This window comes from Vitis riparia, chromosome 8, assembly GCF_004353265.1.
Source record: "Vitis riparia cultivar Riparia Gloire de Montpellier isolate 1030 chromosome 8, EGFV_Vit.rip_1.0, whole genome shotgun sequence".
Taxonomy (NCBI): Eukaryota; Viridiplantae; Streptophyta; class Magnoliopsida; order Vitales; family Vitaceae; genus Vitis; species Vitis riparia.
In genome coordinates this window covers 1,820,117-1,832,187 of record NC_048438.1, presented here as the reverse complement: position 1 = coordinate 1,832,187, position 12,071 = coordinate 1,820,117, and the positions used below count along the sequence as shown (strand labels likewise).

Below are 12,071 nucleotides of genomic sequence, written 5' to 3'. Positions count from 1 at the left end.
AACAATACATGTCAATATGGATCCTATAAAAATGACCTTCATATTTTATTATGAACTTCAATCCTTTACAGATACTAACAAGTAATGGGCTCAGCAAAAGTTTCCTTTCAGATGTTGATGAGCTCTTCCTACGTATATTATGTTGGATTTTTTTCCCTATATCTTTTCTCTCATTCACTTCCTTTCCTAAATGCTTATGTTTTAGTCAGCTCCAGTGTGAAATTAGAGCAAAGACAAAACCTAATACGAATAATGGAAAGAGATCTTTCAACTCTGTAATTGGCTCCAATTTTCATGTATTGCACCAAACGCCCTAACCTGTTTGCATGAATAAGGTTTAAATTAATTCATCGTAAAGTAAGGAAATTGAAAATATATCAGAATCATGGACACAGGATAGACCAAAAATTAAGCAGCTGATACAAAAGAAAATATTTTGATGACCACACCATCATTTCCCTCCAAATATATAAATATGAATAAAAAATAAAAGGACAACTAATAGCTTCTGAAGTCAGACAAAATATAATTTCATTGAAATATATCTTTTCTCATTTTGTGAACTTGAAGTTGTAGCAAACTGGATTACTAAGAATTCTAACTGAAGAATAAATACCAAGAGACAAAGTAAGATATGGCAAGCATTTCAATTTCGAATCTAACACACGAATGTTAAAAGGTTATAGTTTTAGTAAATTAAGAAACGTAAAACAAGGTTAAAGTTAAGTACCTCCTAATATGGATGAGATGACTTGGCCATCTTGTAAATATTACTAAACAACATATAATAAACTAAATAGCATAATATATATATATATATTGAATCCAAATTAAAAAAAATCAAAAACATTTGCATGCAATATGACACTACTCGGAATATATGTATGCTAATACAAAATATATATGTCCCAGTTTTGCAACATAAACAAAATAACGACGTGGTCTCAATGCAGTCAAGGTGCATGGGGTGGGGTGGGAACGGCGCGGATGTACGCCATCATCTCCTCATGCTGACGCTCTAGGCGATCAAGCCTTTGTAGGATATGCTCATGCGTAGCCTGCTGCTGATCCATGCGCTCCTCAATACGAGTCCCAATTGAGCTAATCTGCGCAGCCAATTCCATCCAAGGCGCATGCTCGGGGGCGTCAGGAGCCTGGCCAGGTGATGTATGGGTGTAATGAGGCTCAGTAAATGATGGCTGACTAGATGGTCCAGCTGTGTAATCCGTCTCAGTCGTCATCGGCTCTGACATAGTCGGGTAAAGTGGCAACCCTCAGACTGGCGTGTAGGGATATCAAACGCAGGCTCTCTATGGTCAAACTCGGTCTGAGGGTGTACCCCACCCTCCATCTCCCGAATCTCCTCCTCTTCGTCTACTGCAGGGATGCACATCCCCCTCTGCCTGTGGCTGTGGTACTGGTCGGTCCCGCCCTCCTAATCCATGGACCCATTGCGGGCCTTCTCCAACTTCATCCGCCGCCATCGACTGCTCATCATAGGTGTCATAACTGCTGGGCGCCTCGACCTCCTGCTCCTTGCTCAAATCCACCCCCGCATCCTTGAACACTCGTGTCATGAAGCGGCCGTATGGGAGAATGCGTTTGGCCGTCTCGCAGCATGCCATCATGTGCATCATCATGACATACCCGACATCAATACGTCTCCCCGTCATAATGGAATCAATCAGGAATGCCTCCAGGTAGGAAACCTCATCTCGATGACCGCCACGTGGTAGGAGGATGTACGCTATCATGTGATGAAGGACTCGGCAGGTCACTGTGAGGCTATGTGCAGATGGTTTGCCCAACCCGGGGCAGCTGCCAGGCCGCACATCCTTCTGAATCGCCTCTCTCGGATCGAAACCCGGCACCGGTCGGCCAGGCCTTGGCATCATATACTCGGAGTCCACCAGGAGGAATGTCCAAAATGCGGCAGATGGTCTCCGGGTCCAGATGGATCTGAACCCCTCTAACGGTCGAAGTGATCGGGCCTCCATGTCCATACGTCACGCGTGAATAGAATGCCCTGACTAATGTCGGAAAAATGGGCTCTGAAATAGTGACTAAGGGCAGCCACCCCATGCGTGCAAAGAGGCTCTCAAACCCGAAATGTGTAGATGGGCGAAATAATATTTCTCCCTGCAACCACCTTCCTCTGGACGAAATGCTGCTTGTACCTCTGGTATTCGTCGAGCGTAGTGAAAAGGCCGGTGTCGAAACCTCGCCTTTCGGCGAGCCTCCGCCTGACCGTCCTGAGAACCTGAAGCAGGGCGCTTGCCCTGTGCCTTCGAGGCACCCTTGTCTCTCCTAGGCGCCATGAAACACTACAATAGAAGAGAGCACTGTACTACAGGAACAAAGGGCCACACCTATGTCAAAACAAGGCCAATGAAAGAGCCGTGCGTGCGGGAAGAGAAGACAAACGGCCTGTGACGCGCGATGAAGGAGGACCACTGCCAAACCTCACGCCCTAGCTCCGAAATGTGAACCCGCACCCCTCAAAACTCACTCCGAAGGCTTGCAACAGCTGGAAGGGCGTCGAAAGTGGGTCTCTGGAAGCTCAATCGGCGGATCCCTTCGACTGGCAGAGGATATCACTGAAGAAATTAACCCGGGGAAGGTTTTTTAAACGTCACCCCGGCCGATCGGATATGAACCGGTTGACACAGTAACATGTTCCAGGGTGTTTTGCACTTTTTAATATAATGCATTCATTTTTTTAAGATTTCATTCATTCGAAAAAAAAATATACATTTAGGAAACCTGTTTAATTCCTTTGTGTTTGGATGTTTTTTTAAAATTTAAATAATTCTTATCATATATCATCTAATTCTTATCATAAATTTAAATTAAAACTTTGATGAAAAGAAAATAAATAGAAAAAAATTAAAGTGAAAGAAAAATAAAAAATAAACTGAGTATATAAATATTTCGATATTTTTTAGTTGGTAGTTAAATATAGATATAAATAATTTTTTTGGGATAAATAATTTGATTGATATGAATTTTTAAAAATAATTTTAAAATAATTTGAATTATGAGTTTTTAGATAAAGATAAAAGGCTTCTTTGCGTGGATCAGGTCAAACAGTGTCTTTAGATCCAAAAACCCATATTGTGGTCCCTGAAGAGAGATATGGATTGCATGCAATTGATGTCTTGGATCCTGAAATGGTAAGCATGTCTTCACATTTTTTTAATCATTATTATTAGTATTGCATTTTAGCAAGGGTCCCAACTTTAAAGGCCTAAGGTGCTTTTACCATTATCCTTTCAACATATGTGCCTTCCCTTTTTTTCCTATGAATTTCTATGGGATACTTGATGATAAACTACAGTAGGTGGCTGTTGATAAATATGATGCAGCAGATCACTTACGGACTGGAATTAAATATGTCAAATGGCATCAGATTGTGTCCTCATTTATGCTGGTGGTGATCACTAATGGGAATTGTTCCATCCTTAGAAATTTTATTAGTTCAATCCCATAGCTTGGTCCATTATGGTAGTTTTAGTCAGCATCCAGAGTGTAATAGAAAGGGCTCTCGGACTGACTCCAAAAATTCTATTGATCAAACTGTATGAAGCAGTCCAAGTTGGGGAAATGTTAACCTTTTATGTTTACCACAATTTTACTGCCAATTGCCCATAAGACTAACAATGTCCATCAACAGTGTTGTACTTCTTGATAAATTTCCAATGACATGAGAATCGCATCAATTCAATATCATGACCATTCTCATGAAACTGTGGTAGGAACAAGTATATCTTCTATGATTGCTCCGGTCTTCACAGTGACACACCTGGGCATGAAATTTATGAATTTAGTTTGATTTATATGTGTTTTAGTTAGCTTGTTCTTGTTCTTTATCTTTGTATTACTATTATTTGTATTATTAGAAAAGTTTTTGTTATCTGATTGTATTCTATTTTTGCTATTGTTGTTATCATTATCAGAAGAGTTTTAATTATCTTATTCTATTTTGTCTATTTATAGTCACACTTTATTTTTATTCACTTTATTTTTATTCTTACATGTGCTGCCTTCCTACACATCTTTATTACTATTATTATCAAAACAGTTTTAGTTATCGTATTGCATTATATATTGTCTTTTAATAGGCACACTTTTATTTTTATTTTTACTTTTACAGATACGTTCTTTGTACTGTGTTCCTTCACACCTTTAAGGTTGAAACCAGTAATGTTGATATAGCAGCATCTAGTTATTAACCATATAGTTAGGATTATAAAATTCCATTTTGAGTCAGCAGACACATGGTCAATAATTTTTACAAAAAATTTTTAAATTGGATGGAATTATTTTAAAATAATTTTAAATAATTTAAAAAATAAATAATTTTTAAAATATTTTTTTTAAAAAAATTATTTTTTATTCTTACATGTGCTGCCTTCCTGCACATCTTTATTACTATTATTATCAAAACAGTTTTAGTTATGTATTGCATTATATATTGTCTTTTAATAGGCACACTTTTATTTTATTTTTACTTTTACAGATACGTTCTTTGTACTGTGTTCCTTCACACCTTTAAGGTTGAAACCAGTAATGTTGATATAGCAGCATCTAGTTATTAACCATATAGTTAGGATTATAAAATTCCATTTTGAGTCAGCAGACACATGGTCAATAATTTTTACAAAAAATTTTAAAATTGGATGGAATTATTTTAAAATAATTTTAAATAATTTAAAAAATAAATAATTTTTAAAATAATTTTTTAAAAAAATTATAAACTCCAAAGCTTGGACAATATTTTTTGTCCCTTGCTGGGCCTTAAACCTAAAATCTCCCACATCCCACCTCAACCCTTGCCAAATTCAATTTAGTAAATAACATTTTAATGCATAAATTCATTATAAAATCCACAACAATAAATTTTTTAACTTTTAGTTATAGTTCTTAGTCCCAACCAATCATATAAATTTGTATATATTGTTGACATGAATTTGCTTATGGGTCCACTTCAAAGTTCTAACTTTCTAAGCTCATCATTTTTGTCTTCCTTAAAGGAAAGAGACAACAAAGACTTAAGAAAGAAAAATCAATATATTAAACAAAAGTTTTCATTCACTAACATATTCAAAATCAACACTAAATTCTTTAAAAGAATAAGTTCATTTACAAGCTTCCATAGGTGTCTTTGACAACAAGTGCATAATTTCCATTATAGATTATTTTACCTCTTTTCCCTCTTATCATCAATTTCTAACTTTATGGCATATTTTAAACAATTAATATTATATCGTGTATCAGATATGCATTGTAAGATACAAGTAAGATAAAATACATATCATTTTACATTATATCTTACCCTTATATCAGATTTTTTTTTTCATTGATAGGTTACCCCTATATCATATCATGACTCATGAGCTGTAAGTCTTTAACAACTATACATAACAATGTTTTTTTTTATATATATACACAATACATTCATCATACAAAGGGAGCTAAAAATGGTGATGAAGATGCTGAAAAAGAAGATAAAATGTTAAAAGGAGACATGATACTTTTGTTTAAATAACAAGATGAACATGTGACAGATACAGTTAAATGAGATGATACAACCACTGAACAAAAATCAGGATCCAGAAAGCATAAAGGTATTGGTCCACTTCTGATGAATGCCCACCTTCTCTCATGTATTTATAAATTCATATGCACCTAAAACATTATGGAGGGAACCTGAAGTCGAGATGTGAATAAAGCTTCCCATCTACTAATACGATAAATAAACTAATTCATAAGTATGACAAACCACAATACCTGATTCATAAATATTGTAAAACAAGAAAAGATGAAATAATTTAAGCACAGCACTATGAATTACCTTCCTTCCAGGCCTCAGAAGTCTCAATGCAACTTCAGCAGCAGTGTTTGCTGCTGCAATAACATCAGCTGCTCTACCTGTCACTGGCCCATCTTGGAGAACATGAGTATGGGCTACTACTGCAATAAACCCATCTATGTGACATCCCATATTGCTGCAACCAACCCAGAAAAACCAGAAAGGACCTTTATTTTCCATTCTTACAGGTTTTTTTTCTCTACCTTGAACAGTTACAAGCACAAGAAACTTACATCTTTAATTTTATTTCTGAAATGGTCGACCGGTCGAGTTGACGGTCGACCGGTCGAGCTCCGGTCGAGGGTGCCATTTTGCATTCTCTCTCATCCAGTAGCATGTCCAATTCCGCATGGAACCGGTCGAGTGGACGGGTCGACGGTCGAGCTCCGGACGAGGGTGCCATTTTGCACTCTCTCTCATCCAGTGGCATGTCAAATTCATCATGGAACCGGTCGACCGGATATGGTCGACCGGTCGATATACCGGACGAGGGTGCCATTTTGCATTCTCTCTCATCCAGTAGCATGTCCAATTCCTCATTAGACCGGTCGAGTTGTTTGGTCGACCGGTCGAGCTCCGGACGAGGGTGCCATTTTGCACTCTCTCTCATCCAGTAGCATGTCAAATTCATCATGGAACCGGTCGAGTGGATCTGGTCGACCGGTCGATCTGGTGCCATTTTTATTTTATTTTATTTTAATCAATTATTATTTTATATTTAACAAATTTCATAATACCAAATTTTATTAAAATAGTGAGTGGTTATTTGGTAAAATTTAATACTTATTACTTAATGATTTAAATTGATTTTAAGTTAAATTATATTTAAGTTGTTGATTAAAACTTAAATAATCATTTTAGAATATGTAAAAATGTAATTGTCATTATGAAATAAAAATATTGAAAATTAAATATCTTTAAGTATAAACTAATTAATCTATATAATTACAAACTAAAAAAGGTTTAAAGTTATTTTTATTATTTTCGTATTTTGCTAAAATAATATATCATATAACTAAAAATAAATACTATGTGTAGTTTTGGATTGTGAAGAACTGTCTACATTTCTAATCCATGTTGATACTTCACCATCACCCATACCAACTTGAATCTCAAGTTCGACAAGAGCTATAATAGAAATGGTACGTCAATAATCACAAAGAGAAAAGAAACAAGAAAAAAAACAAAAAACAAAATAAGAACCTTTATTAGATGTTTTGAGAGAGTGAGGGAAAATGCGACTTCATCATAACCTTCATTAAATATATAAACCATAATATTCACAATACAATGGGAGGAGTTAGTTTTTCCTGTAGAATGTACACTCATCTTTACAATCCTCGTCACATCCTATGAAAAGTGTAACTCAAACTGCCATAAATCGATGCCGATGTGCATTCTGTGATGAAAGCAATAATCTGCCCAGTAGCTTCAATCTATACTTCTTAATCTTGGCCTGCACTCATTCATGTTTAAAAGACATATAAGGAAAGGTTAAATAAGTTGCCGATGCAATGCAATTTTTATATAAATGATGTCATAGCGAAAGCCTATATGTACATACCACATCGATGGATTTGGAGAGTCCCCCATTGGACCAGTTGTCCATGAATTTCATAATAAAAACGCCGCAGTCATTGCTAACACAAAGAGTAATGTGTAAGAACTTAATATGCGTGACATGGGAAGTATAATATGTGGAAAATGCTATGAAATCAAATTAAACATAATTGTGGTAAACACTAACTCATTTGGTTGGCATGGTACGTCTGGCATGACAAAACTGTACATGTTCAAGTCTACAGCAACCATTTCTTTCTTGTTGGCAACAAGCCATAGAACAACCTTGGCCTTAAACAAGCAAAGTAATTGACATTCAAACTTACAATATGATGTACAATGCAACAAATATTGGGGAGTAGAAGGTACATTACCAAATTTTGTTGTATTCCACTCATACAACTCCTTTTTCTTCCAGGCCGAGAATCCAAGAGCTGGATTCGTTTGTTATGTAGGTCATAGACATAAAGTGTCCAATGGTTTTTGAAAAGGACCGGTAAGTAGACCTGCATGATGCCACATACAATGGATTAGAACATATAATGGGTGAAGGAGATCAGAAGTGAAGAAACATAAAACATTGGAATGCAAGTCTGACCTGAGTAACATTCTGATACGAACCATCAAAGGCATACATATATGGATCGAAACGCGCAATAATTGCATCGTGCGTCAAATGTTTTGCGTTGGAACGCATCACCATTTCCTGTATATGAGATGAAAGTACTTAATGCATGGAAACATGTGTAAACGTGTGGACATGTTATCAGAACAAGGGAAATTCAGCTGTAGTGGCAATTAAAAGCATTCATTACAGCTATGTAGGGGGAGAGAAATAGTTTTGTCCTTGATTGATCGTCGAATTGCAACATTCGGCAAAATGCATCAACGACCTAAAAGAAGAAATGATTAAAATGTAATCAATATTCAGATTGACTAATGAGAAGATGTTACATCACATAAAATTAAAAAAATGCAAACTAGTGGACAAATTGAAATATTAACATCATTGCCAATCCAACAGTCTCCCTGGAAAGACGCGAGGTTGCCTCTGGTTAAACTTGTGTCATGCATTGCAACAAGCTCCTCGCTGCCAACAAAACATATATGTTAGGGTAATACGATTTGTTGCATGTGGAAACACTTGAAATTGGCGTAGTATATGATGTAACATGCCTTGGGTCCAAGTCCCCATTAAATACAGTTGCAGCTGCCTCTTTTAGGTCCATCTTGATGGCAGAATGGCGGGTTTGTGCCTGCGCTATGAATGGTGACAATAGATTCGGAGCCATCCGACGCACTCTCCGTTGCCTCCCAATGCTATGGGATCGGGGGGCCACAGTCATAGAACGCAAGGTAAGGGGTCTATGATGACTACTTCGTCATCGGCTGTTTGTTTGGAGTATAAACAGATTAGTTAACTGAACCCAGTACAATTTGACATATTTTGTACGCACTAATGCAGTAATGAATGTGGCCCAAAATGTTACCAATAATAGGTGGATGCCGAATAGGAGTGTCTGGTACTTCTTCGGTGCAATGGAATGGCATGTCATATGGGGCAGAGGGTGAATCATGCGCGGCCTCGGGAAAGTCATCCGCTGCATAGCCTGAGTGACCAGCAGGAGGGGAATGTACACTTCTTTCTCTTCGCGCATCCAATCTATGGATCAGACCACGCATGATGCCAAGCTGCTGCTGAATGCCCTTTTGATAAGAATGTATTGCGCGTTCGGCAGCATAGTATTTTCCAAGATTTCTGTCACATGTTAAGAATTGGCATAGGCAAATTTATAAGAAATTGATTAGAAGTTATTAACAATATAGCAATGATAACAAATTGTAATGTGATTCAGATGGATTGAATGCGTAAAGTAACAAGTAGTTTTAGCGTACATCACTACTTGTCGGTACTTGACTACTTGTCGTACTTGACTACTTGTCGGTCGACTGTCATCCTCGACATGTGTACGAGGCGGTGACGATTCATCAAACGCCTACATTATGAGAACATCACGCATGGTAAGAACATAGAAACATTGGAGGTATTCAAAATGCATGTAAATCAATATATAACAAACTTCATGCCGAATAAATGACTACCTGGCCATGTCCAAAACTCCCAAACTCACTGATCTCAGCAGATAAGCGCTCCTTTAGCAACTATTGACCATGCTGAGAGTAGGGGCGCTGTCATCGGAACAGGAACGGAAGGAATTTTGAATTTATTACATAATGGAGCTGCACAATGGAAATAAACATATGTATAATTCGTACTTGTTGGTACTGATGTAACAAATTCAAATTTACCAATTAATGAATGTTAAAGAAGGCCAATACCTGGAGGAAAAGAATGCAACCATGAACCCAGACGCTGTTCCCTTGCTTAAATCGTCTTATACCCTCCACAAGCTGGTCAAAACAAATTGGCCCAATTAACATCATTTCTGAAACCATCTTCATGGATGGTATGCCCAAGTTTCGGCATCCATCAATCCTTGAGGTGGGGGCTAATAGCGTCGCACGTGTAGTAAATGAAGCATCTACGAACTCCTCCCCAATAGGTAAGTTGAGGAGTCTCTCCTCACATGTGTTGAGGGTACGAACGGATGACCAGACGGGGTAGTAGCAATCTGTAGAATCGTCAGTCGTCGGGAGGCCAAGACAAGGCCGACATCAGCAGCTGTCAGATCATCTTTTGTCGGTGTAATGTATGCGTCTGAACCCAACGTTAAAATGGCAATCAGCCATATAAGATGTTATGCCGTATCTCCTTGCAATTTAAGTGAAGAGACCTCCAACTGAAGGTCTCGAACCACGTCAATTTATCAGCAGGGAGCCTGTTGCATAGTTTAGAAACTTGAAGATGAACACGTGTGAAATCTGGTGGACTGCATTGAAATGGTTGGAGGGCATTAGTAGTTTACACATGAATTATATATAAGAAAAAATTAACATCATAGGAATATGTAAACGTAGTGATAAAGCAATAAATTGAATGAACAACAAACATATTCATGTGGTTCATAATTTACAATTGGATGTTTATGTAATTCAATCTTTAACATAAAAAAAACTATAGGTTGTAGTTGATCAAAATATGAAATATCCTAATAAGTTATCAATATTTAAAAACAAGAAAGAATGCATCACCTCAGTAGTGGCATAGAAGAATGGAAATGATTGTTGTAGCTTCAACCTTGGAATAAGGGCACCTGGAAATGGGTGTTATAGCAGTTATTGATGACCTGGGGAAACTAATAATAAAGGGAAAGGTCAATTGACTATTTCGACATTAATATGTTTGATTAATTTGGTAATGGTGTTCCATAATCATAGTTGTAAGGAAAAATAAATTAATACATAACAATATGAATTTTAGGAAAACGCTTAAGTTTGGAAGCAAACACGTGTATGATCGATTATCAACCAGCAACCATATAATTAGTAGATAATAACCATATGGACAACGTGTGTAACAAGTATATCTATTCAGACAATTGAAAGACAATTTTTATGACGTCTTAGAAATTGATGGGACATTGAAATAGGTGCAACAAGAACATAATGCGATAAGAGGACTAATTCACAACTTGGAAATAAATATAGGGGAAGTCTCGCTTTATTGAAAAAAAAAATTTGTCACCCCTATACGTAAAATAATGTAACAGAAATTGTCATCCTTAATGAGGCTCCAAATAAGAAATGCTCGATAATGTAGACACATAGATGGAATTAAATAACAACTAAAAAGAAACCACATTGAAAGTGCACTTTCAATTAAGTTGGTTACTGAAAGCAACTCTAAATAAGAAAAATTCCAACAAAAGTGCATGGTGCCTATAAATAGGGCAATACATAAAAACGAGAATCAACAACCCCATACCATATACCATACAACAGAATATATGGAATGATACAGAAAGAGGAAATTGTACAACCAAATAAAATGCAAATGTCACGGCAACGGATTATTACATTTAGAGCGGTTGTGACCTATTCCATTGCATCGAGAGCAATGAATTGCTCTCTTATGAGAAAACTGTGATTCAATGCGCCTTTGTCGGGGTCTTCCTGGAGGACGTCTCACATGAGGGGGTTGGAAAGCAGGAAAGGTGTTGCCCGCGCAATCTTGCAAACTCCCATCGTCACAAAGTTTCGGCATGTTGTGTGTTGGTAATGGTTGAAACTGACCCGAGTAAATCAAATCTTGCATGGAGACATGAAAACATGGGTCAATATAGTCATACACGTCGTGTCTCAGTGTGCGGATGACAGCACATACGTGTGCACATGGCAAACCGGACATTTGCCATGTCATGCAAGTACACGTACGTTGATTCATATCGACAACCAAATAAACCTCTCCAGTAAACACCTTAAACGTCCCTCCCAAATAGGGTAGCACACTAATCGGACCAGACCTCACGATATTTGACATTAACTTCTCTTCAGTTTTCGGTCCGACCACGCTCTTCCACTTTTGTGTAGCACGCATATGGGTGTCCAACATGGCTACAAGTTTATCCATGTGCATTAACAATAAAGTATAAATTGTTTGGTGACGCTCTTCTCTTAACCACGCATTGAACGCCTCTGCAATGTTAGTTGTCATTATATCCCATCGCTTTTTAACAAA

General features: G+C 37.3%; 1 protein-coding gene across 1 annotated transcript; it reads right to left on the bottom strand.

Annotated features, from left to right (window-relative positions):
• Positions 1-7,237: 7,237 nt before the first annotated feature.
• Positions 7,238-8,774, bottom strand: LOC117921252. Its single transcript, XM_034839094.1, has 8 exons — positions 8,609-8,774; positions 8,438-8,522; positions 8,248-8,325; positions 8,031-8,138; positions 7,807-7,938; positions 7,620-7,723; positions 7,437-7,512; positions 7,238-7,328 (listed from the first exon to the last, which is right to left on the bottom strand). The coding sequence occupies exons 1-8, from the start codon at positions 8,722-8,724 to the stop codon at positions 7,239-7,241; spliced, it is 789 nt and encodes a 262-aa protein (XP_034694985.1). The 5' UTR covers positions 8,725-8,774; the 3' UTR covers position 7,238.
• Between the last annotated feature and the right edge of the window lie 3,297 nt (positions 8,775-12,071).

Coding starts and splice junctions, on each gene's coding strand:
- LOC117921252 (XM_034839094.1), bottom strand. CDS start 8,724: ATGGCTCCGAATCTATTGTCACCATTCATAGCGCAGGCACAAACCCGC. Junction 8,139..8,247: donor TTCTCTCCCCCTACATAGCT/GTAATGAATGCT, acceptor TCTCATATACAG/GAAATGGTGATGCGTTCCAA. Junction 7,939..8,030: donor CGTATCAGAATGTTACTCAG/GTCAGACTTGCA, acceptor GGCATCATGCAG/GTCTACTTACCGGTCCTTTT.